Genomic DNA, 27,824 nt, shown 5'->3' with positions numbered 1-27,824 from the left:
AAGCACCTACCTACCTAACCAGGCATTTTACGATTCGCCCAATTTTCCATACTTTTCCACTCCATACGCATCATATCACCATATCGTTTCCATCCGAACGCACCTCTAATGCGTTGATGCGGGAGGTGAAATGAATGTGCAAGTACCATTCATCGAGTGAATTGACGGCAAGAACTAGGAGGAGGATGAGTAGGAGTGGGAGGCAATGGCAATGGGCTTACGCCCGGTGCATCGTAAAATTATTAATTGCTCTCGGCGTTCGATGGCATGCAACGACGAGCGTAAATCGAGAGATGATTTTCGGAGGACGAGCCCACCTCCGCCCCGTTATTGATGGCTATTGAATGCTACTCACGCCCAGCTGAAAATGGTACGAGCACAAGCGAAGAGGGCATAGCATAGTTCGCCTTTGGCGTCAAAACGACAATGGAGCATTTTGGCAGTTAAAATCATTGAGTTGCTTGCAAGGCGGAAGTTTCTGTGTGGGTGGCAAACGTGGCGGCGGACGCCTTTGCGAGGAAATCAAAATTCTTTTCAATCTTTCTAATGCACTGTGAGTGTAAGCTCGATCGGATGTGAAGTGGATAGACTACCAATATCTTTGAAAAGTTTTATTTTCCGTTGTTTGTTGGAATTATACTATACGTTAGAGTGGTTGGATTGTGTGTACCGAACATGAATCTTCGTATCTGGTTGTTAGGAAAGAGAGAAGTTCAATGAAGTTGTGCATACTGCGTGTCAGCAGATTGCAATGCAGCATGAAGGGTTTTTAAGTTCACTCCAATTAGTTTTCACTTGCTATTGAGGTCTACATATTTGATTTCAACTCATATTCGCTGGATATTATTGTTCAATTGTAGTTTCAGAATAACTAATCTGTGTGTTTTCCTTCCTTACAGTTGTTCTCCTGGACACGACAAAGGAGGCGACCTTGGAATGGACCCGGTATCCCTATGGACCGCAAGCGCAGACTCCCGGTGTAAGTATCACTTGATTGTTTTTGTTGTTGTGTAAATGAATCGATATACTAGAATTATTTCTCAAATGGTTGGCATCTGGCAAGCATGGTCTTATGACAATCAAGAGCTGTGTCATTGAGAAGTCGGTTTCGTTGGCATCTTGAAGATGCACTGTTTAACCTTGTTTCCATGGCACGTATTGATTTTCGCAATTATATCGAATGTCAGCGAATGACAGCGACCTAGAATAGATTTGTTTTGCCTTTCTAACTTCTTGATATTCTAAATTACCCAAATAGCAATCCAATTGCAAATTGTTTTTTTTTTTCATTTCTCATAGTAATTTTATCATAGCTGTAGCTGAACCCAGTCAGTGCGAGCGTTGCTACGCTTGCATCTAAATGAATGAAAATTTAATATAACTGACCAATTTATGGTTGTTTTTCGGAATGAGTTAATTTTTTTTCGTTTACTAATTTGTGACTTCGATTATATTCCAGAGGGGGAGGGGTATCGAACCATCACAGAAACCTTTCTGGCCTTCAAGAACCTCTACCTGCCAAATTTTGTTCCATTTTCTTGATTAGTTCTCGAGTTATGCAGCAATTTGTGTTTCATTTGTATGAGAGCCCCCCTCCCCCCGCTCCAAAAGCGAAGTGGGGTCTCGAATCATCATAGAGAAAAATCCTGCCTCCAAAACCGCCCACACACCAAATTGGTTTCATTTGTTTGATCAGTTCAAGAGTTATGCAGAAATTTGTGTTTCATTTGCATGAGACCCCCCACTCTCCCAAAGAGGGGAGAGGTCTCAAACCACCATAGAAAAATCCTGCTTCCGAAAAACCCCATATCCAAATTTGGTTCCATGTGCTTGGTTATTTCTCGAGTTGTACAGAAATTTCTATTTTATGAGAGCCCCTCCCTTCCAGAGCGGGGCGAGTCCCAAACTGCCATAGAAATAAATTCTGCCTCCAAAACCTCCCACAAATTTTAAACTTGGTTCCATTTGCTTGATTAGCTCTGGAGTTATGCAGAAATTTATGTTTTATTTGTATGGAAGTCCTCCTTCCACAGAGGGGGGTCTCGAACCGTCATCAGTACGTTTCCCGGCCCCAAAATCCCCTGCATACAAATTTTCAGGCCGATCGGTTCCGTAGTTCCCGGGTCTATAAGGACCATCCAGACCGATAGGCAGACAGAAATTCATTTTTATATGTGTAGACTAGCTGACCCGACAAACTTCGTATTGCCACAAAATAACCTGTGTTGTACATAAATCATGAATCTCGGGTGATCTTTGTCACAATCTCTAGTTTTGCGAGTTTCTGAGGAGTTCAACCTTAGATGATTCATTTTGGCAGTTACGTAACTATGAAAGCATCCCAGGTAACCAATAAGCATCACCAATGCTATTCAAATTCGCCTTAAATGCTACTTAAATGCTATTTTGGCAAAATATACAGCTACTTTACTGATAACCTTTTTATAGTGCCGATAATGCTAATTTGCAGCTAATTACCGACACGAAGAATTTGAATACAATTTTAGATACCAATTTACAACACCTATGCAATGCAGTCAAAAAGCTAATATACAACAACGTGCAGTATAAAATGCCAGATACGCTGATTTGCTGCTTATGTTAATGCTTATTAGTTACCAGGAATGGGTAGTTTAATATACAAATTTGCAATTTTTCCTCACAGTAAAGTAGAAAACAACTCCCCTGTCCCCTCATTGCATAGCCAGAAAGCGGATAGTAATATTCGCCATGATTGTACAACATTTCGCCGAATATCGTTTTGCGAAAAACCTTAAGCGGAATGTACCATTTCACGGAAAACTTTTTTGTGGAAAGTACCATTTCGCGATCCACTCCTTACTCGCTGTCGCTCGTTCCAGGAAACCCAGGTAGACCTAGGAAAACAAATAAACCTAGACAGTAGTGATTTCAGCGGGGAGTTAGTTTTTGAGTTTCGCCAAAAATTCTGTTTTATTTGTATGAGAGTCCATATCCCCCTACTACAGGGGTGAGAGGTCTCTAGCTATCATAAAATAAATTCAAGACTCCAAAATCTCCCACATGCCAAATTTGGTTCCATTTGCCTAATTAGTTCTCGAATTTTGAGGAAATTTGTATTTCATTTGTGTAGAAGTCCCCCCTCTTAAAAGGGAGATGGGTCATAACTCGCTTTCTAAAGAGGAGAGGGGTCTCAATTCACCGTAGAAAAAAATCTTGCCTCCAAAACCACTTGCATGTCAAATTTGGTTCCATTTGCTTGATTAGTTCTCGAGTTATAAGGAAATTTGTTTTTCATTTGTATAGGAGCCCCCCCTCCTAAAGTGGGGAGGGGTCTTAATTCACCATAGAAAATATTCTTGCCTACAAAAACACCCACATGCTGTATTTGGTTCCATTTGCTTGATTAGTTCTAGAGTTATGAGGAAATTTGTATTTCGTTTGTATGGGACCCCCGCCCTCCTAAAAAGGTAAGGGGTCCTAATTCATCATAAAAAAATGGTTGCCTCCAAAAACACCCACATGCCAAATATGGTTCCATTTGCTTAATTAGTTCTCGAATTATGAGGAAATTTGTATTTCATTTGTTTAGAAGCCCCCCCCCCCCCTCTTAAAGTGGGGAAGTGTCTCAATTCACCATAGAAAATAATTTTGCCTCCAAAAACCTCCACATGCCAAATTTGGTTCTATTTGCTTGATTAGTTCTTGAGTTATGAGGAAATTTGTGTTTCATTTGTGTGGAAGCCCCTCCCCCTTAAAATGGGGAGGTGTCCTAATTCACCATAGAAAATATTTTTGCCTCCAAAATGCCAAATTTGGTTCCATTTGCTTGATTAGTTCTCGAGTTATGAGGAAATTTGTATTTCATTTGTATAGGAGCCCCCCTCTTAAAGTGGGGAGGGGTCCTAATTCACCATAGAAAATATTCTTGTCCTCGAAAACTTTCACGTGTCAAATTTTGTTCCATTTGCTTGATTAGTTCTCGAGTTATGAGGAAATTTGTATTTCATTGATACAGGAGCCCCCCTCCTAAAGTGGGGAGGGATCCCAATTCATTATAGAAAAAAATTTTGTCTCCAAAAACACCCACATGCCAAATTTGGTTCAATTTACTTGATTAGTTCTCGAGTTATGAGGAAATTTGTATTTCGTTTGTATAGGTGCACCCCTCCTAAAGTGGGGAGGGGTCCTAATTCACCATAGAAAAGCTTCTTGCCCTCGAAAACTTTCACATGCCAAATTTTGTTCCATTTGCTTGATTAGTTCTCGAGTTATGAGGAAATTTGTATTTCATTTGTATGGAAGCCCCACTCTTAAAGGGGAGAGGAATCATAATTCCCCTTCTAAAGAGGGGAGGTGTCCCAATTTACCATAGAAAAAATTCTTGTCACCAAAAACACCCACATGCCAAATTTTGTTCTATTTGCTTGATTAGTTCTCGAGTTATGCAGAAATTTGTGTTTCATTTGTATGGGAGCCCCCCCCTCTTAGTGGGGGGAGGGGTCTCTAAACACCACTAAAACCTTTCTTGGCCCCAAAAACCTCTACATACAAATTTTCACGCCGATCGGTTCAGTAGTTTTCGATTCTATAAAGAACATACGGACAGACAGACAGACAGAAATCCTTTTTTATAGGTATAGATTACAGAGTCTATTAGGTTTTATACCGGTTTTCCTGAAGTGAAGTTGGTCTTAATTGATTAACAGTTCTGAAATATGATTGAAGAAAATAGATGAAACACTTAAAAAACTGCATTAGCAATAAGTGTAATTCTAATTCACCTTATTAGCTATTTTAATGGTTACTTGATTGCAGTTTAAATATACAACGTTTTACAGCTTAACAGTAGTTTTGGCTAAGTTCTATGACATTCTTAATAAAGCCACCAAAAACTTTCTGAAAACCGAACCTATATTTTTGAAAAAGAAGTCATACCCTTATGAAAGAACATTCTAGCTTTTTTTCTCGTTTTATTGACATGTAGCAGTCGGCTTACTTCTCTCTGTGGGAAGAATAAAAGCTTAATGTGAAAAATGTAGATTTAGGCAAACTGAAAAATTCTTGATATTAGTGCTGTAATTGGTTAAACAACACGCTCAACTAGAGATTGAGAGCTGGTAGTTCGGCTCTCACCTTCGCTAAGTCTATATTTTTGACTTAAAATATCCAGAATTTTTCAGTTTGCATAAATCTACTTTTTTCTCATTAAGCACTGATTCTTCCCCAATTTTTCCTATGGACTTGACACTTCGTCGACGTTTTCTTTGTTTATACTGGAAGCACTGAACTTTGTGTTTGGCTATTTTGCGTAAAACTTATTTTCTCAAGAATACGATGCGGAGATAAATTTATAGTGATCTTGTAACTTAGTGTTGTTAATTTTCATCGGGGTGAGAGCTCATCAGCGCTTTAAATTTCGACCGCTGGGATCTGATTCTCTTATCTTATTCGCTCGCGATGAATCACCGATGCAAAAGCTGGTGAGAAGCATCACTCATCTCAGTTAGAAAAGAATTGCAAGAGAATTTGACGTTATGGAATCATCTTTGCGGATTTTTCGTCCAAGAATTGTTTGAGAGTTGTCTTGTGCAAGAAATATTTGTTTTATTAGCGCTTTATGGTGGATTCAGATAAAATCATTGAAAATTTAGCGAACAAGACTGTTTTGACTACTTTCGAAATGGCAGTCAATTACGTGTGGATGTTTAAAAATATGATACTCTGCAATATCATAAGTGATAACTTTTTTTACGTAAATGTTTACACAAAGAAAAGGTTTCTCCACAAAATGTTTAAAATTTGGTTTGGTTCGGTTCGGTACGGCCATGGATAATTTAAACGGTTCAGTATGATCATTTATAAGTAAAATGATTCGGTATTATCTACACAATATAGTTCGATACGACTATTAACAAGTAAAATGATGTGGCACGATTATTGTTAAATGAACTATATGACATTAGAGTGTCCCAAAATAGCACTATGTCAGAAAACCCGGGGGCTCACCCCTCAAATGATAGCTTAGGGTGTCACAACAAAACTTTTAAATGACGTCAACATTGGTTGCCGTGATTTAGGGGTCGCACATTTGAGTTTTCTGAAAAAAATGGTATTTTTCAGGAGTAAATTCAGAAAAATATTTTTAGAAATGCTAAAGTAGGTGAAAAAAGGTACTTTCACAAGCATTGGGATCTGATACATTCATAAAAAAGTTATGGTGGCATGTCTAGAGTCATATTTGGTTACAAACATTTATTGAATTTGGCAAAAATTTTAAATTTTCGAAATTTGATTTAAATAAACGTCAGAACAGGGTATCGAACAGTATCTCAGAGCAACGTAGCTATACTGTATAGATGGGAAATTTAATGACGAACAACTTTGCCGAAAAAAGTATGGGCGTATGTTCAAATCTCGCTGAGGTATTCACGTTTTTCTGAAGGTGGGACCAAACATATTTTCGCAATTTTCAAATTTTAGCAGTTTCATGTGAAAAAGGTAAATGATAAAACTTGTAGTATTTATTCTTAACGTTACCTACGTGTTTGATAGGAAGAATTATGCACCTTCCACAGAATTTAGCACCATTTAGGCTCAAGAATCACTATAAAAAAGGGCGTATTTATTTTATTAGGTACTATGTTTGAAAAATCGTATCTCCCGAAACTAGGGTCACTCCAAAATAAGGACTAAGCGTGAGTTGTAGAAAATTGATTTTTAAACCTGAAAAAATAAACACTGAAATTTTCTATTCTATTCTATTCTATTTTCTATTTTTCTATAAAATTCTATTGCAAACTTGGTAATATAACACGGATAAAATATGAAAAGGTCTCGTTTAAAATAAAAAAATAAAATATATTAAACTTTTTTTTTTCTAATATCTTAAATACGGCTGCATTTAGAAGCTAATTATTATTTTGAACACGTGTTGTCAAGCACATACGAAGTTGTTCTTCAAATTCGAATTACATATATGTATAACGAGAAATATAAGAATAATAATAAGAAATATAATAATAATCTTAGGTTACAAAACATTCATAAAAGTCGTTGTTCTACAAAATCTTTAGATAAATGTTGCACCATTTCAGAAAAAGTCTCAAAATGCATCAAATCACCACTATTTTTCCAAAAAAAAACGGAGTTGCTATTTCCTGTATATTTTAATTTTACATTTTTTGCTGACTTTAGAACACAGTGAATTTTTTTCAGTGTTTATTTTTTCATGTTTAAAACTCAATTTTCAAAAACTCACGCTTAGGCTTCATTATGGAGCAAACCTAGTTTCAGGACATACAATTTCTCAAACATAGTTATTAAAATAAATACGCCCTTTTAAAAAGAGATTCTTGAGCCTAAATAGTGCCAAATTCTTTGGAAGGTGCATGTGTCCTCCTATCAAAAACGTAAGTGACTTTCAGAGTAAATAGTTCAAGTTTTTTCATTTACCTCTTTCACATGAAACTGCTAAAATTTGAAAATTACAGAAATGTGTTTTGTTCCGCCTTCAGAAAATGGTAAATATCTCAGCGATATTTAAAGATACGTCCATACTTTCTTCGGAAAAGTTGTTCGTCATAAAATTTCCCATCTATACAGTATAGCTACGTTGCTCTGAGATACTGTTCGATATCATGTTTTGACGTTTATTTAAATGAAATTTCGAAAATTTTAATTTTAATTTTAATTTTAAATTGGTGACACTCTAAGCTATCATTTGAGGGGTGAGCCTCCGGGTTTTCTGACATAGTGCTATTTTGGGACACTCTAATATGACATTTTCCAGCGTTACGAGTCACACTGTGTACTGTGTTAATCGGTTCGTGGTTCACCAAATTTTTGGCAAATAGCATGCAAAATTAGACACTAAGACGTAAAGAAACTTTACGTTCGAGCTGTATGCCAGAGATTTGGTTAAGTTGAAACTGATTTGCGTGGTGGGCATAGTATCCCGTAATGCTGAAATGTGTCAAATGGTTCGGTACGACCATAGATTATTTAAACGGTTCGGTGCGATCATTTGTAAGTAAAGGGTGTCCCACATCAAATTGCACCACGGAAGAAACGCTGTAGAAAATTACCTAATTGACTGATCCTTTTCAAACTTCCAGACAACAAAATATAACCCATTAGTAAGCTTTCGGCAAATTTGTTTCATTCAACTTCTATGCCGTAACCGTATGCTCGCACCTTACGCTTGACTCCATTCAAAAAGTTTTGTACAACCTAGCTGCAGCTTCATCTGTACGGAAATCCACCGTTTCTTCATGTCTTCCTCAGACTTGACCTCCTTGGGATGCTTCCGTAGTGCCTGCTTCATAATAGCCCAGTATTTTTCGATAGGCCTTAGTTCCGGTGCGTTGGAGGCGTTCATGTCCTTAGGTACGAAAGTGACTCCGTTGGCTTCGTACCACTCCAGGACATCCTTTGAATATTGGCACGAAGGTAGATTCGGCCAGAAGATCGTAGGGTCCTCGTGTTGCTTCGACAGAGAAGGCAGATGGTTCTGTAAACATTCCTTGAGGTAGATCTTCCCGTTTACAGTCTCGATAGTCACGAACAGCGAACTCCGTTTGCCACATGATGTATTTCTTGGCCAAATCATGTATTTCTTGGCAAACTATGAAAGTTTCTGCATCTTTAATTCCTCCGGAACATCAAACTTGTGCTGGGCGGTGAAGTACAGTAGCCCCGGAAGTTCGCCTTGACGTAAGTCTCATCATTCATAATGAGAGAATTGAGGATTTTCCAGGTGTTTGCGCAAAATAAATTCGCGACGTTGCTTTTCGGGTGACGCCATTTTTTCCAATTTTTGAAAAACTGATCGCAATAAAAACATTATGTAAACAATACACTTTAAACTACTTTTACTCAAATTTTCAAGATAAAATACCCAATGGGTAATTTGCTACAGCCTTTCTTTCGTGGTGCAATTTGATGTGGGACACCTTTTAAAATGATTCGGTGCCTCATTATTAGATGAAATATATGGTTTGGTACGACAATTTACAAGTAAAATGATTTGGTACGATCATTGTAAAATGAACTATATGGTTCGGTACGACCATAGATGAATGAAATGATTCGGTACGATCATTGTTGAGTGAAGTATGTGGTTCGGTACGACCAAAGATTGGTAAAACGGTTCGGTACGACTATTTGTAAGTGAATCAATTCGGTGCGATCAGTATTGCATGAAGCATATTGTTCGGTACGACCATAGGTAGGGGAATGTCGTCGTGGTTGGGCCGCCTTTTTGACATTCGCCCATAACTTCCGTTTCAAAAAGAATTTTTAAAATCTAAATATGTCGTTGGAAAGGTCTAAGAATAAGCTATATTTCTGGAAAATCTTGAACTGATTGCTTAAAAAATAATAAAGTTATTGACATTTACGTGAAGACAAAAAATGTTGTCATACTTGGGCCACGTTGTACAGGTTGGGCCACCGCTCTTAATCTAAGAAATACGTTTTGAAATTCTATGTAGAGACATCAAAAGCATAAATTTCGTGAGCTACGGCCCTTATAAGTATAAATATCCTATTTTTAATAACATCTTTGCGAAATTTTTGGTGATCTTGTAAAATAAATATTACTACAATCGCGTTTCCCGAAAGGTACTACTGCAATGAAAAATCAACAACAATCTAGGTTTTTATTATACTAATTTAGCTTTATTTCATTCCATTTCCCGCGACTGACGTTCTCTAGCGAAAATTGCGCTTCTGTGCTTAAAATTATGGTGGCCCAACCATGACTACACAAGTGGTCCGACCTTTACAATAAGCGCTTTTGTAGCATTTACCCCCTAACCCCCTTACGTCCTAACTGGACGGGATTTTTCAATATCCTTCGAATAGAGCCCAACACACTTAATAAATTTTCAATATTTATTCCAATAATTGCATTTCATGAATCATTTCTTGAAGAAAAGTTAACTGCACCTGCAAAACTTTTTTTGTATTGATTCAATCAGTGAATTCAGTACGCGTGTTTTGAATACACGATTGAAACTCACAATATTGTGAAAAGTTAGCTGTCACAGTAAGAAGTTTTACATTGCTTGTATATACGTATCCCGAGTTACTAAAACTGAAAAAATCGTGGTGGCCCGAGCATAACAGTGGCCCGACGATAACGGCATTACCCTAAATGAAACGATATGGTTCGGTAAGACCATAGACGAAAGAAATAACTTTTAATTCTCACTTCGGAGGGTTGTGGGAAACAGTAGTCAAATCTGTGAAATTCCACCTGGTGCATGTTCTCGGGGACCGCTTTGCGTCAATTGAAGACGTGCATAATGCTGGCTCAGTTTGTCGGAGTATTTGACACAGTTTCAGGGTAGAACCAAGCGCTGGCGATCTCCCGGTATTTATTCCTGAGAAGCAGCTAGTAGTCATCCGCGACGAAAATCTACTGTCCTTCAAATGAAAGATGAGGAGGTGCATCCTGAAGACGATAAAGTAGTCGGAGTAGTGCCACTGAGAACAGCAGCGGAATTTTTAAAGAGATCGACTGAGAGAATCTGCATCCTGCTCTCAGCATGTGCAGAATACAATTCCCAATAGCTCGGCCGACCACCTGGTTCACGGGAAGGGTTTTATTTTTTCTCTTTAAGCGTGGTCGAAGATTTTTTATGTCGATGGCGTCACTTTTACCCCTTTAGTATCGAGATCCCGCCCTCCTTGGTTTACTCGCGCAGTGTGACACGACGTCGTGTCTTCTTGAAACGTCCATAGTCTATCGACGGCTTCAAAGCAGCCTCCAGAACACATTCTCGTTAATACATCGCATTCATTTTGACGCCTGATTCAATTATAACGATTGGTGAGCGTCCATTCGCGGTAACATTGACTCAAACCATTATTTGTGGCGGGTGCTGCAAATTTTGTGCGACCAAATTCTTAATGGAACAGGCATTTTAACAGATATTATGACACTATCCTCGAACCAGGTTAGTCATCAGTTTAATGCTTTAGTTCCTTGTTCTAGGCTATCAAAACTGCATTTGAATACATCAAACCGCAATCGTGCAAAATTATTCCGTGATGTAACGTTTTACACAATTAATTCAACATAAAACGAGTTTATACTAAACATAAGTCCCTCATTTACAACAGGAGAGGGTAAAATAAAATCGGTGATTGCCCAACCGAAGTTCGAACCGACACAACTCATCTCACATTTGCATCGCCGTATAGAGAAACTGTCGCCTCTCACTAATTTGGCGCCATCCGACTCGTTCGTAATGGTTGATTGATTACAATAACAACTATCATAACACCCTGTGAAACAATAAATAACATCATGCCCGCTCAATAGCGACCTTTCATGTCAGTGTCATAATTAGAGCGCGCCATTTGTGTACTATTCACCCCGCTTGCAGCAGCGCAAGGGGGGAAAAGGGTTCCGTTTGCTCCGGTGCGTGGTGCGGTGGTGGCCACGAGACTGGCGGACCGATAATGGATGACCAGTCAGGCCAATTGAATTTGTTTGAAGTGGCTTCATCCGCGGAGACTGCAACAGCGACGCATGCCGGAGAGGGTAATTCACGGCCGACCGGCCAGCCAGCCAGGCCAGGCCAAGTGTTTGCTAATTTGGTCGTTTCCCATTTGATGGATTTGATAATTAGACCTCCGCCGCCGCTACTGGACTGACTGGTGGGCACGATTGGCTGACTTGCTGGCCTCGTTCTCGCATCATGCTGCTCAAGGCAAGAAGATTGGGAGGAAGTTGATGCTGATTCCAGTTCCAGGCCATCCAAGTTAGGAATTTACGCCACTCCACTGACGTTTTCACTGCCCCCTATAATATACGGGCGCGTGTGTACCAGTATGTGTGTGTGGGAAGTTACTTTCCCGATCGTGTCCAACTTGAACGATTTACTACTTCCAAGAAATTACCAATCACGGTTTAAATTTCAGCTAAAAGTTCGATTCGAATGCTCGCTCCGAAGCGCACAAACTATACACAAACTCATCAACCGACGCCCACAGTGCGAACGCAGCCCGTAGCGGGCTTTTGCAGGAACATGATGGGGGGAGGGACGGGGAATCGTTGAATCTTCGAAGCCTCCTGGAGTGACTTGTCCCACTCCTCAAAATAAAACGAAGAAAATAAAAAGACGTACGAGTACTCGATCACTGAAACCGGAGGAGTATTGCATGACAATCTTGCGATGATTCTGGTGGGCTTCTTCGCTGGTTTATCTTCGCACCGGTTTCGACTTCATTTTTTATCATTTTCGTGCGGTTTGCGCGTCCTTTCGTTCGGGTTCGTCTGTTTTTGCCGCTTCATTCGTTCGCTCGCATCCATGCAGTTTTTATAGCGGGCTATATTTTTTCCTCTGTTATTATGACGATCAAATAAACGATTTAAAACCAAATACCCTTAATCTTCTCTTTATCCCCGGCATCCCCAGAGCGGGCGGCGCTGGCTGCCTGCTGCCGCCAATACATTCACTTCTTGATGTGTGTAGTCTATAGCGATTTCGCTGCTGATCTGCGTCGTTGCTGCTAGCAATCTCCACGTGAAATCCTGCCCATCTCTCTCTCTCTTTTACTCTTGCATCTCCCATTCAGTTTCACAAAACTATTATCGACCAATGTGCGTTCTTCTCCTTCCTGTATCCCCCTCGCGCCCCGCCAGACGCCGGGTTCCTTGTTTGCTCTGCCTGCTAGCCAACCAGCCAGTCAGCCAGCCAGGTTGTGGTGCTGCCCATCCAGCCCCACATGGAAAGCAACCGAGATGAAAGCAACCAGATAAACCCCAAGCAAGTACAATGGAGCATCTACAAGATGTACACACTGTCCGCAGAATTATGAGGGCTTCTCCATTTAGGTCTCATCCGCACTAGCTGCGGGACTTAGCCTCTCATCGGACTCGTTTGTAAGTGCCCTCTTGTGTTGCCTATTATTGGTATAGCAGGCTCTTAAAGTGCGCCCCGAGTTCGCCCAAACTGTGTGTGAAGCGCTGAAGATGGTCTCCGGAATTGGCGCGGCGGCGCTGGTTTTGAGCCGACCATCGGCGCACAAGCCGGATTGAGGGGAAACTGGCAACTTTTTTCCCTTTCTGTTTATCGATTTACAAAAACGAGACGCACTCGGTGATAATTTAATTGCTGAAGAATAGCTTAAAATTATCATGGATTATTATCTTTAAGCTAGACCGATTCATTCATAGAAATTATGCAAATACGAATCTCACCCTCGCTAATTCTATATTTTGGGCCTAATATCAAGAATTTTTCAGTTTGCCTGAATCTACATTTTTCGCATTAAGCATTTATTCTTCCACAACAGAAAAAATAATCATAAAGTATCTATACTTAAAATAATAGCTACTCAATCGATCATCATAGAATGAGCAAAAAAATCCATTCCGCCGGTAGTTGAAAATATCATGAATTGTTACTGTTAGTTTACCCGACCACCAATTGCCAAAAACCAAAGATAAAGTTCTTGGCACTTTCTTAGTACATTCTGTCAATAACGGAAGCTGTCGTGTGATTAGCGAAAATTAGACTACCGCAAAATCTCAGGGTTTTCACCCACTGCACAGTGGTCCAAACAGCGAAATACGTGATCGTGTCATCTTGCGCCGAAACGTAAAGTTTTTTCTCATGTAGTGTCTTCAGGAACATTTTTTGGTATAACAAGCCCCTTCTTGTGAGAGAAATATTTGGTTGATTAATTTCCTTAAAAGTGACATACGAAATTTATTTTCTCGTATATTCGAGATAGAGGTTTGGTACTTTCTGCAAAGTTGTAGCAAATATCAATACAAACAACTTTGTCAAAGACAACATACTTATTTATCTTCATGGAAACTATCTGTGAAGTGTTATACGTGGACAAACCCTTTAAAACAGTTTTTAAACCCTGACTTATTCTGGTCAACTTTTACGTGTTCATAGTGTTCTAGAAAGTTGTTTATTTTGCTAAAACCAACGTTTTTGTAGAACATTATTATACGTTATTGTTTGAAGTTCTGAAGTGTTCCCACTCGTAGACCACCTCGTAAACCAGCGTGGGGTGCTCTACGAAAATACAGTAAGTTCCGATGTCCATTCTCTAAGCGACAGTTTAACATTGTCAGCAACAATTACCGAGCTTATAATCTACTGTTGTACAAAAGGTACACTTTACGAATGCAATCCAACTTGCGCAGGAATCCTAGATCATTCTGGTCGTTCGTGAATTCCAAAAAAAACGAGGTAGGACTGCCTGTAAACATGTTTCTGGGTACCGTCTGTGCGAACACTGCCGTGGAAAAATGCAAGCTCTTTGCCACTCCCTTCAAGAATTCTTTTATCACTTCTGTTGCTTCGGAAATGCAGACTGCCTCTGCAATCCGAGATACTCCATGTGATGCGATCAACTTGAATATATCTTCTATATAAAAATGGATTTCTGTCTGTCTGTCGGGATGTTCCTTATAGAATCAAAAACTACTGAACCAATCGGCGTGAAAATTTGCGTGTAGAGGTTTTTGGGGCCAGGAAAGCTTTTAGTGATGGTTAGAGACCCCTACCCCCACTAAGAGGGGGGGCTCCCATACAAATGAAACACATATTTCTGCATAACTCGAGAACTAATCAAACAACTGGAACCAAATTTGGCATGAGATGTTTTTGGAGACAAATTTTTTTTCTATGATGAATTGGGACCCCTCCCCACTTTAGAAGGGGGGGCTTCTGTACCAATGAAATACAAATTTCCTCATAACTCAAGAACTAATCAAGCAAATGGAACAAAATTTGGCATGTGGGTGTTTTTGGAGACAAAACTTTTTTTTAATGATGAATTGGGACCCCTCCCCACTTTAGGAGGGGGGGATACTATACAAATCAAATACAAATTTCCTCATAACTCAAGAACTAATCAAGCAAATGAAACAAAATTTGGCATGTAATAGTTTTAGAGGGCAACAATATTTTCTATGGTGAATTAGGACCCCTACCCACTTTAAGGAGGGGGGGGGGCTCCTATACAAATAAAATACAAATTTTCTCACAACTCGAGAACTAATCAAGCAAATAGAACCTAATTTGGCATGTGAAAGTTTTCGAGGGCAAGAATATTTTCTATGGTGAATTAGGGCACCTCCCCACTTTAAGAGGGGGGGGGGGCTTCTACACAAATGAAATACAAGTTTCCCCATAATTCGAGAACTAATCAAGCAAATGGAAACAAATTTGGCATGTGTGAGATTTTGGATTCTTGAATTTATTTTATGATAGTTAGAGACCTCTCACCCCTGTGGTAGGGGGATCTGGACTCTCATACAAATAAAACAGAATTTTTTGCGAAACTCAAAAACTAATCGAACTCGAGAAATTCGAGACTCTTCCATAAAACATTAGTCAATAACAAGACCATAAAAGCTAAAAAAAAGTGTTACTATAGAACACTAGATCATTCAGGACGAAACGGCCGCGGGTGTTGCCGGTGACCCGCCGTTGGAAGCGCCGCCCACTGGGGGGAGGCAACTCCCCGCAGAATTGTTTTCCTAGGTTCCGAGGTTTATTTGTTTTCCTAGGTCTACCTGGGTTTCCTGAAACTAGCGATAGCGAGTAAGGACAGGATCGCGAAATGGTACTTTCCACAAAAAAGTTTTCCGTGAAATGGTACATTCCGCTTAAGGTTTTTCGCAAAATGATATTCGGCGAAATGTTGTACAATCATAGCGAATATTACTATCCGCTTTCTGGCTATGCAATGAGGGGACAGGGAAGTTGTTTTCTACTTTAGTGTGAGGGCAAATTGCAAATTTGTATATTAAACTACCCATTCCTGGTAACTAATAAGCATTAACATAAGCAGCAAATCAGCATATCTGGCATTTTATACTGCACGTTGTTGTATTGCATATTATCTTCTGCATAGGTGTTGTAAATTGGCATCCAAAATTTTATTCAAATTCTTCGTGTCGGTAATTAGCTGTAAATTAGCGTTGTCAGCACTATAAGAAGGTTAACATTAAAGTAGCTGTATATTTTGCCAAAATAGCATTTAAGTAGCATTTAAGGCGACTTAAATGCTTATTGGCCTACATTTGAATAGCATTGGTGATGCTTATTGGTTACCTGTGATGCTTTCATAGTTACGTAACTGCCAAAATGAATCATCTAAGGTTGAACTCCTCAGAAACTTGTAAAACTCGAGATTGTGACAAAGATCACCCGAGATTCATGATTTATGTACAACAGAGGTTATTTTGAGGCAATACGAAGTTTGTCGGGTCAGCTAGTTCCATATAAACGATCAACTCGTTGAAACCGCGATCAAAAAGCTCAAATATTCGTTCGCTGCTGGATCTAACGGAATTCCTTCTTGTGTTCTGAAGAAATGTGCTGCAGCTATCGTTCGCCCACTGGCGTTGTTATTCGAAACTTCTCTCCGGCAAAATGTATTTCCTGAGTCATGGAAAAAATCCATCATGCTTCCCGTACACAAAAAAGAAGATAAGAGGAACGTGGAAAACTATCGGGGTATCACATCACTTTGTGCCTGCTCGAAAGTGGTGGAAATCATAGTCCACGATGCACTTTTTATGTGCAGTTCGCAGTACTTATCCGTTGATCAGCATAGATTTTTCCCTAGAAGATCAGTTGCCACTAATCTAACGTTTTGCCAAAACGTCATGGAGGAAAATGCGCAAGAGGAGGTTACCTATATATACAGACTTAAAGCTGCCTTCGATCGTGTTGATCACGCGATATTGTTGAATCGTATGGAGAAACTTGGAATTTCTGTCGATTTTATCAGTCCTACCCCAAGTAACAACTTGGGTTTTATTACACTCTTATGATGGCATTTAAGACCAAAATTGGCTTTGAACACCACCATAAGGGTACAATAAAACTCACAATGTTGCTTGGGACCTCACTGACCGTAGTTTATGCGTCAAACTCGGTCCTGTAGAATCGGAACTGTTTTGTAATCTATCAGGGGTTCCACAAGGAAGCAACTTGACCCTTTGCTTTTCACACTATTCATCAACGAGCTCTCTATACTGCTGCCTGCTGGATGTCGTCTGTTTTACGCGGACGATGTTGAGATATATACCTGCCAATAAAAACCACACTTGACTGTTTGAGATTGCAGCAGCTGGTTGACCTATTTGAGGCGTGGTGTACGAATAATCTGTTAACAATCAGGGTACTCAAATGCAGTGTTATCTCGTTTTACCGCAAACTGAACCCGATTACCTTTGATTACTCTATTCTGGGTCATGCGCTGCAACGGGTTAATCATATTCGTGACCTGGGCGTGAATCTTGACTGTGCTCTCACCTTTCGTTTGCACTTTGAAGAGATCATCTCAAAAGCTAACAGGCAACTCGGTTTCATCAACAAATTGATCAAGAAGCAATAAAAAAAATAAATTTGTAACAAATTCTGATCGTTATAACTCATTTAAATATAAATGAGTAATATGGGTTTAGCCACTAAACCTGCTAAATATCACTCTTATAACTAAATATGTTATTTGGAAAAAAATTAGTCTAATCAATATGATTATTGCAATAGCAAATGAATTTCGTCACATTCACGTTCAAAATATTTTTATTTAAATATCTAGAAATTTTGAAAAATAATTCTTAACAAAATTAGTTACAATTTAGATAAAACCATACCAAGGCCTGTTCAGAAAGAGATATTGACTAGAATGAATTTAGTTAGATGTTTTGTTATTTTAACAATTAACCGTCGCTCATTTATAACAGCGGTTGTTAATATTTATCTTATTTATAACAACCGTGGTTAGAAAAGTTGGTAACAACCTACCCGATTAGGAGGCCATAACAAGATTATATCTGTTTTATAACACATTTTGATATTTTTAACGTAGGGTAAGGAACGAGTTAAGCAGTGTTACCTATTTTAATCAGTTGAACATAAATGATCCGAAAATGCACTTTTTTGTTCATATTTTCAAAATCTTTTGATAGGATCATCTTCACAAATCACTTAACCATACATTTGATTCACACAAACACAATTTACTGGCTTTCCGACAAGAAATATGATGAATTAAAAATTGTTGTCCAAAAACGTACATTTTTCAGCTGCTCTTCAGCAATCGCCACCTCGCTACTAACGAATTCATCAAATTTTCAGCACTGATTACAACCACTCTGAAAGTCAAGCACTCAATTGTCACATACCATATTATTCAGTCTCTTTTTTTCTATTATCTAAGGCTTTGTCACTAGCCAAAAGTTTTATTATTTTCTAACAAAACTGAAAACAAATTCTGAATTGACGGAACCTGTTCACCACAAGCAGCAGCTGCAGCACAACTGATGAACTATCGTGTTGCCAAGACACTATTTCGGTTCTGGAAATAAGAATTTTAAGTTTGAAATTAACTGAAACCTCCTATGGTGAAAACGTGGTTCAATACTTTCAAGAGAAATGTATGTTCATAATTAATTTTTCTTTATTAAAAACAACACAACAACAAAAGACAGCTTTTTTAATAATTTTCGAAGATTTTCTCAGTGATTTAATAAAGCAACGATGTGTTTCAATGTTATTTGCTTTGACAACACTGTTCTGAGTCGGACCGTGTGTACTGCATATGTTTACCTCTTTTGTTCTCCCACCATCCTTATGAACAGCGAGTGAGACGTCAAACTCGCAGTTTCCCATAAGAACACCAGAGAATAAAAGAGACGACGAATACCGTTTGCCGAACGGTGCGGTGAGTGTATGCCCCGATAAACAATTTAGTCAGATGGCATCTGTCGCATCTATGCCGATTACGCATCAGATGCCGATTAGTAGGTCGCGGACAGGAACGCGAACTTACTGAATAGGGGGAAAAGTTCGAGGGATTTTTTAACGGGACGTAAGAAAATTCAGATTTCAGGATTGCTTAAAATAGCACCTTGCGGGTGAAAATGGGTTCGGTGTGTTCAAAATTAGTTCCGTCGCTCCAACTTTTAAAGCGAAAAATCAAAAGTTTAGCTCAACAATAGTGTCTTCCAATGGTAACAGCTTGAAGAACTAAAGATAGCAAGAAGATTGGTATGCTGATATCCCCCACTTAGTCAACCCATCGCTTGTAATAAGGTAAAACAATCAGTGACCCGCTTAGACTGCTTAAAACTAGTTCTTTACCCTATCATGTTATAAACCAATTAGAAGGCAAATTCAAGTTTGTAACAGATTCAGATACAAGTAGCACATTGAGTTATGAATGAGCTATTTAGATTCCACCACTATTTTTTTGTTGGGTACGCTCTCCATTGCGACCAGTTATTTGATCTATTGTGGCGGGCCCCTTTTTACTGTAGCCACGTCACGGTGTCCTATCACCATTAGTATGAGTGATTTCCACTTGTTGACGTCAGCATTTTTGTTCGTCTTCAGTCTTCAGCATTTTTGTTCGTATGAATGTATGAATGTTAATCTAAAACTGTCAAGAGTTAGTCATTGCTTACTATAATGAAAATAAAAATAATAACTTTTTTGTGTTAGGAAATATAGACATAGTTTCTTCGACAAAGTTGTAAATAATGTAAAAACAAGCAACTTTGCTGAACAATTAAAATTTCTATCTTCATCGTGTGCTGAACTAGAGGGCATATTCTTTAAAACTTCTTTTAAAATTGGTTTTTCATACTAAGCTTTTCTTTGTTGCATTTTTCAAGAATACAATGTTCTAGGCATAATTATCGAAGCACTCAAAATACACGTTTTTGCAGAAGTCCGTAAATCTCTTGGACCTTTACTTGCTAAGTTATCGCATATTCAAGCTTTAAATTTCCATAGCTTTACGAGCCCATGGGGTATAATGGGGCAAGCGGATTTATGAAATCAGCATTTCATATAGAAGCTGAAGTCGAGTACTATAAACTTGTATGGGTTCCGCTTGTCCCCAACCAACCAAATGAGGGCACGGCAAGCATACGTTTTAAGTGTTCCGCGTTCGCTAAAGGCTCGATATACGTCCATTTTATTGTGTTAGTAGATAGACACATGGTTCCTTCGGCAAAGTTATAAAAAATATAAAGGCAAACAACTTCGTTAAAGAAATGACATTTATATCTCTATCGAGTGCAGTGCTATAGAGCATTTACTTTGGAAATTCTTTAAAAATAAGTTTTTCATACTTTGCGTATGTTGGTTGCATTTTACAAGAGTATATGGTTCTAGGCGATTATTGAAGAACTCAAGACACATGTTTTTGTAGAAGGTTGCAAATCTCTAGGCCCTTTCCTTTCAAAGTTATCGCTTATTTAAGCTTTATTTTTCCTTAACTTCACGAGCCAAAAGGGATAACTTTGTAAGGAAAGATTCTAGAGATTTGCAATCTTCTGCAAAAATGTGTATTTTGAGTCTTGCATTAATCGCCTAGAACCATATATTCTTGTAAAATACAACCAACATAAGCTAAGTATTAAAAACTAATTTCCCAGGAAAATGCTCTATAGCTCTGCATTCGATAGAGATTGAAATGTCATTTCTTTAGCAAAGTTGTTAGCCTTTATATTTTCCATAACTTTGTCGAAGAAACTATGTGTATATTTCCTAACACAAAAAGTTATTTGTTTTATTTTCGTTATAGTAAGCAATGACTAACTTTTGACAGTTTTAGATTAAGGGGGATATTCATACGAACAAAAATGCTGAAGACCATAAATGATAATATGAAAGCAAAAGACACTAGGAAAAAAGTTCCGCTTTTCGCCCTTTTGGACCACTGTGCATTGGTAACATAACTTGTTATAATTTTGTTAGCTCCTCCTGATCGGGTAGGCTACCTAATATAAGGCTGCGACAGTAGTTTATTCAGTAAAACATTCGGCCGGCAACCGAAAGAGCGTGAGTGCGAACGTGTGAGATAGATCTTTGATCTATATATCGTAATTTTCCAGTTCACCCAATTAATCATTCCTCGCATCAGATATTTCTTCCCTGTCCAAAGAAGATCTTACGTCAAGACCGCGTATAGAGTCATACAAGTAAAAAAGATAAGCAAGATGGCTTAGTTAAACCATTTTTTATGGTCTAAACCCTTGTTAGAATAGGTGTTCTCTCTATTATCTGAATATATTTGCGACATCCTGTTATGTCCAATTATGGCTAATTTCTTTAAAATTTGAAGCCTTTGTGGCTGTTTTAAAATTCGATAGATGAAATCCTACTATTTAAAGCTATTATCAATGACTTGTTACATTTTGGGAAAAATTTATGAAATTTAGTTAATAACACGATAATTCCCGAATAATATTTTGAGGTTTATTCCCCTTTTTTACGGTTTTCTTGATCATTTTCGACATCATTTTTGTATTATTTTCGTTTCATTTTTGCAATTTGTGATATTTTTCGTAGGTTTTATGGGAGTTTTATAATGTTATTTTTGATATTGATTTTTGTTTCATTTTTGAATCTCTTTTCTGTTATTTTTTGTGTTTTTGTAGTGCCATTTTAACATCATTTTTGTATCGTACCTATTTGTATTCATTTTTCGTATCACTTTCATGTAATTTTTGTATCCTATTTGTATAACCAATGGACAATCAGTGACTAATTGTATCATTTAGTGTAGACTGTTTATGCAAAAAACGAAAAATATGGCATAACATCTAAACAACTAATCTCTGCGGAAGAAATGGACTTCATAAGTCCCGTCACACACATCACATCGGAGCTCAGCAAAAAGCACTACGCTTGAAGCAACTTTGAAATCCCTCGGAGACCGTTTTTTTTGTTCGCCCATTCGCCATCGCTAGTCAGTGTGACAACAGATGCGGCTTCCTTGCTGGGCTTGATTGGTTCACGCTTGATTAGATATTCAAGTCGTTATCTATTAAAATCTCATAAATGTCCATTAGGAAGAAGCGCGAGCGCGTTTCAAATTGGTCTTGTGAGTCCGACGAAGAAAACGGAACCGGGGCGCTTCTTCTCTCCTGGTATAGGTAGAAGTGTGATCAAAATTTCGAAAGTGCTGAGAAATGAGCCTTCCGTCAATGGGACGATGCTGGCGGGGGGTGGTCCTCGTCAGTAAACAATAATGTGCTAGAGGCATCCACCGAATGACACATATGCTTTGTATTCGAGTCTACAGCGTTGTACATGTCTGAGCTGAAGACACAGGACAGGAACTTGAGATTTTACTATCACTCTAAATGATCGTCTTAAAATTCATTATAGTTTTGGGTTAGGTGGTGGCCACCCCATGGAGTCTGGCTTATTGATATTCTCTAACATCTGAAAAGCGAATGTGTCACCGACCTCTAGTGGGTGCTCCGAATCAAACTGGACTTTGAGCGCCGACGTTTTGTGTGGCATCATTCAATCAACCTGAACCTTATGAAATTCCGTTCCAACGAGAAGCAACGTTGCAAAGTTCTAGAACTAACTTACTCATTCTATTTTTTCTAATGAAGGCTTAGCATCAACGTGTAGGTACTTGAGATTGTCAGATTATTCCCCTCCCTGGAAAATTTGAACTTTCGTTCCGTTTTAAAAATTGCGATTTGTTCGTGCGTGCGAACAATTCTGTCGACCCACTATAGAGAGGGCGCCCGTAGATTCAATAATATATGAAACCTATAAAGCATCAAATTAAAGGCTATAAAATCGGGTAAAATACAAAATCGATAAAAATACATGTTTAATATATTCATTCCAGCCAAGTCAACCGGCGATGCACACAGTGTGTGCTGCTCCTCCGCTGGCCGTTGGCGTTTTAGGTCTGGCCTAAAATGGCGTCCCACCAAGCAGGCCGCCATAGGCGTGCGGAGTCCGGCGAGCGGGCGGAACATTCGTCACCTTTTACGACCCTTTTTGCGACTTTCTGAGGCCACTCTTTTTTTTCGATCTTTTAATGGGTGGAATGATTACGCACATAAAACAAATATCCAACCCAACAAAGGCACAGGAAGAGCGGGCGTTGCGTGTTCGGGGGCATCATTTGCGGATGGTACCTTTCTGGTTGGGATTTCACTGCGAAGGAAAATAAACGCGATTGGTTTATGTCTCCGTGCGGGATACTGACAGGGTGGGATTCGAATGTCAGATTATGTTCGCGGTGTCCGCCGTGTGTGTGTGTAGGACTCAGAACTCGCGGCAGTAAACTCGGAGAACCGAAAAGGAAAAATGCAGCGCACAATAAGTACGACAGGAATGTAACTGTCGATTATTTGCATCATTCGGTTTGCGGCTTGCTGGGCTGTTATAGAGAAGAACAGAAAAAAAAATAAAATAAAATATGGCGAAACGCTCGTGTCGAGTGACGAACCGCTCGCTGGGCTAATTACCCCGTAAATCGGCTAGTGAACTTTTCACCGACAGGACCGACCGGTGACAATGAGTATTTCCAACCTCAGTGGAATTAACACCGGACACTTTGTTGCAGCCGTGGATCCATGGCTCTGTCAGGTCAGGTTGGGTGGTTGCATTAAGTGCGGTGTGTGTGCATGTGGGCTTTGTAAGGTATCAAATTTATTGTTTAATCGGATATTTCGCTTTTTGTCGACGAAGGAAAGATCTCTGTCAATGGCTTAAGTTTATCTGAATACTAATTGTGTTTTGCTGAAAACGATGGAAAAAATAGTTCTCATCGTCTTTGGTGCCGAAATGAAAATGGACTGGATAAGATTGTAAATATACGAAATACTATTTCAAGCCGACACGAATGCACTACCAATGTGTAAAAGTGTCGACAGCGTGTCTCGAATTCGTCAGCATTTATTGGGTTCTCTGCTAGATATTGTTTTCGTTAGTCTCTCATGCGGCATCCATGCAACGTGACCAGCCTACTGTATCCTGCCGTGTTTTAGTCTCCTTACAATATGAGCATCTTAGTATACTTTTTCCCTCTTCTGTTAGGTACTCTTACCACTGCGTCCAGTATTTTGAACTATTGTGGTATGCCCCATTTTATTATTTTACTATACGCTTCAAGCTTACCTATCACTTATTGAGGAAGTGACAGGCTGGTAGCTGGAGCGAGACATGTGCCAATCAGGGATGACTAGGTTCTCCCCTTTTTGAGATACTGCAGTCTGCGTACTATTTGTGCTCCACGATTGCAGAGCAGGTGTTCCGAGGTTAAATATCATCTTGTACGAAACCGAGATTCCGAAGATGATATTTACTCGGACAATGTCCTGTCGCAAGACCGGTAAGCATGCTGAGATCTCTCTTATTGAGACTCAGCAACTTTTGAGTAACCCAGGGGTGCATACTCGACGTTATATATTTTTACATTGTTTGAGCGATTGTACAGCCATCCTACTGTCCATAACTGTTCGGCTCTCCTTTTGCTTCCGCCCACCCTCCAGCACACAGTCAGAGATCAGGCAGAGTGAATCTCGACCCGTGAGTAGAGAGTTGGAGCCACATCTTAGTTTGTCGACTCACAACGAGTCGGCGTGTTGAGGAAAGATGATGATCAGGACTGAACCTCTGCTAGCGCATCGTTCATGCCTTGTTCCTCCCCTATTCTCCTCTTCATCGCATTCGTTTCTTTGTTTTTCGGCAGAGAGAGCATGCACGGTAAGAAATCGTCCACTGCATCAGTGATCGGCTTGATGTAGCAAGGGCAAATTACTGGTACTCCACAGGCTCCGTTGCGGCGAGAGAATTTATAGAACCCCCTCCACCATTCATTCCTCGGCACGGGTCGCGTCACACCTTGGATTAGGGGTTTACCCATTCAAGTTTTTACATAATAGCCATGGATAACAGCTATTAAAACCATCATCCTTTAGGGGCTTTGGACCCTTTGCTTTGGTTCTTAGTAGTGTTACCTTCTACAAGAACCGTCTTGCGGGCGGAGAGTTTACACTTAGCTTTCGCATGGGTGAAGGGACCGCATACTCTGCATATTCTGTGACCACGCCCTGAACCGATAGTCGCTAGATGTTCAGCCGCATAGTTCTCTGTCTTCTGGAAACTGTTACGCTTGACAGCCTAGCGCGAATCTTACATACTATTAGGTAGTGATCAGAGTCGATATTGGGCCCTCTAAAGGACCTGACATCTATGACGTCAGAAAAGTGTCGTCCATCAGTCAAGACATGATCGATTTGGGAGCACGTTTCACCATTCCGGTGTCTCCAGGTATGTTTTCGAATATTTTGGCGTACAAAGTAGGTGCTAGAGATTGCCATACCTCTGGCTGCAGCGAAGTTTATTAACCTCAGGCCGTTATCATTGGTCGTCGAGAGAAGGTTCTCTTTTCCAATGATTGCACGGAAAAACTCTTCCCTTCCGATCTGTGCATTCGTATCCCCGATGATGATTTAGACGTCATATTTTGGACACTCTCCATATGTTTTATCAACGGATTCATAAATCGATTCCTTCACGTTCACATCATCGGGTTTGTCGTTCGTTAGAGCGTATGTACTGATCAATCTATAGTTGAAGAACTTGCCCTTGATCCTCAACAGGCAGATACGGTCACTCACCGTCATCTGCTTTTTCACCGCCACTGTAGTAGATATGGTACTTGAACGAGGCTTCAGCTGTTAGTCCAGCTGCCCGGAATCCCGTGCTCCTGAGCCTCGCCATCTTACTTCTTGGAGGGCTGCCACCTCAACGTTGACTTTGTGCAGCTCTCGAGCAAGTAGGCCAACTCGTGCAGGTTCCAACAAGGCTTTGACGTTCCAAGTACCGAGTTTCCAATCAGAGTCCATTAAACATTGCCGTGTCTTATGCCGATGGTCCAGTCCTGTTTTCCTAAATTCATTTTTCTGGGTTATTTGTTGGTTGTTCAGTAGGCCGCCTTACCAGGGTTGCGCTACCTAGCCTCGCAGATGGGGTAGGATGGCAGCTACCGAGACACAGCATTTCGAAACTCAACCGCTTCTCTGGAATACAGACGCTGTTTGGGTTGCTCCTCCTGGAGAACAAACGCATCGGTAGTCGCCTTCAAGAAGTCAAGAACCACCATACTTGGAGGCCGCTCGCTATCCGCATCCTTCGACCTGTGCGGTGCCTTGTGGCAAGGCCGTGCATTGCAAAACTCATATTGAACAATGTGAAAATCATAATGAACCCTTTGAGAATCACTACAACATGCACACTGATCTATGTGAGAATCACTACGTCACCCGTACGCCAGCATATACTTCGTTTAAGACGTATTTATCTCTAACCCAATCTTCTCTGCTTCCCGTTCTAGTTAGGTGTACTGATCTTCAACCGCCTCACATAATCTGCCGATAGCATCCACGTCATCGGCAACGCAGATAAATTAATTGGATTTCTTGAAAATTGTGTCCCGCATTTTGATCACCGCTCGTCTTATAACATCTTCAAGCGCAATGTTTAATAGCAGGCAGAAAAGACCATCTCCTTGTCGAAGTCCCCTGCCAGAATCGAATAGGTCCGACAATCCACCCGAAATTCTCACACATCCATCGTAGCCATGATAAGTCTAGTGTGCTTACCTGGAAAGCCGTTTTTCCATAGCTCTTTTCGGCTTACACTATCATATGCGGCGTTGAAATCGATGGACAGGTGATGCGTGGGAACTCGGAAGATTTGGTCCATTGTAGACCGACCCTCTATGAAGCCGGCCTGATAACTTCCTGCGAATCCATCGGCTATTGGCCACAGTCGATGGAAGATGACTTGGCAAAGCGATTTGTAGGCGCCATTCAGGATGGTGATTGCTCGATAGTCCTCACAATCCAGCTTATCGCCTTGCTTGTAGATAGGGAAAATAGTCCCGTCTTTCCACTCTTCCGGTAGTCATTCCGTGTCCCAAATCTTGACAATCAATGCAAATTTATTGCCTAATGTGTTAGTGTGGCTTATTCTATGTTAGTTGGAGGCGTGGCTTATCGGCGTTTGCAATTGCTTTAAAAATTTTCAGCGCTATGAAATTGAATATATCGTCTCTGGTGGACAGTGCAAATTTTTGTTGATAAATTTTTCTCATTTCTTTTTCTAATTTTTTGAAGAGCAGATTCTAATATCTGACTTCCATTCATGTTTTGATGCACTTGTGCTACAATTTTGTTATTTTTCTTTATCGTAAACTTCAATGAAATGATTCTATCAATTTTTGTCTCGAGCTTAAGTAATTTATTTGTTTCACAAGGGTTGTTCGTCATGTACGTCGAGAGGTGATCAATCTCTCTAAATACAGAGTCTGTCAGATTCTGAGCTTTGCTTCCCGAGCAGGAGCGAAGAGCAAAATAATATCAAAACTATATCAAACTAAGGTATAATACTATATTTTGTTATTGAATAGATATTGAGATACATTGATAACACATTTTGTTAATGAGTAGATATTTAAAACATTGTAAGATAAGTTTAATAACTGATTTTGTTATAATATCTTATTGTGATCTTAAGGCGAAACCGAAAGTGGCTAACGTTATTGTGTTAGTGCGACAAACACTGTACTGTACATCTCATGTGTTCGTTAAAAACCTAAACGTTTATTTGAATATTGCATTAGTATTGGTAATATATGTCAAATAGCGGAGCTTGCAAACATAAACAGCTGATCCGCAGCCAACCGCACTGACTACAAACATCCCGAATCCCCCCCCATTCTTTATCAAGGCATTCCGATTCAATCAAAATTAACACCAGCAACTGAATAATGCGTAAGATCACTAGGATGTTTAATTAATCCGCTTGCATCGGATTGCGTTTTTGATTCCTGCGTTTGCGTTTTGTTTGTTTATTTCACTCTAAGCTCATCGATGCGGCGAAAGTTGAAAGCTCTTTAAAAGCTCATTGATGTGACGAAAGTTTGATACTGTGTTGCTGCTTTTTCGGAAATCGCTAGTTCAACGAAATATGTGCGTAACCAAATATCTATTAACTAATTCCAAATTATACATTGGT

The 27,824-nt window shown here is 39.6% G+C and overlaps 1 protein-coding gene across 4 annotated transcripts in view; it reads left to right on the top strand.

Moving 5' to 3' along the window:
- The window catches only part of LOC128732307 (ephrin type-B receptor 1), a 232,992-nt gene that overhangs the window by 165,875 nt on the left and 39,293 nt on the right, over window positions 1-27,824 (top strand). For all 4 annotated transcript variants that reach the window (XM_053842935.1, XM_053842286.1, XM_053836532.1 and 1 more), the window contains exon 3: window positions 900-979. In XM_053842935.1, the coding sequence (XP_053698910.1) occupies window positions 900-979 (80 nt within the window). The remainder of the gene's footprint in view (window positions 1-899; window positions 980-27,824) is intronic.

Source organism: Sabethes cyaneus, chromosome 1 (genome assembly GCF_943734655.1).
Source record: "Sabethes cyaneus chromosome 1, idSabCyanKW18_F2, whole genome shotgun sequence".
In the NCBI taxonomy this organism is placed as follows: Eukaryota; Metazoa; Arthropoda; class Insecta; order Diptera; family Culicidae; genus Sabethes; species Sabethes cyaneus.
This window is presented reverse-complemented; position numbering and strand designations above follow the sequence as displayed.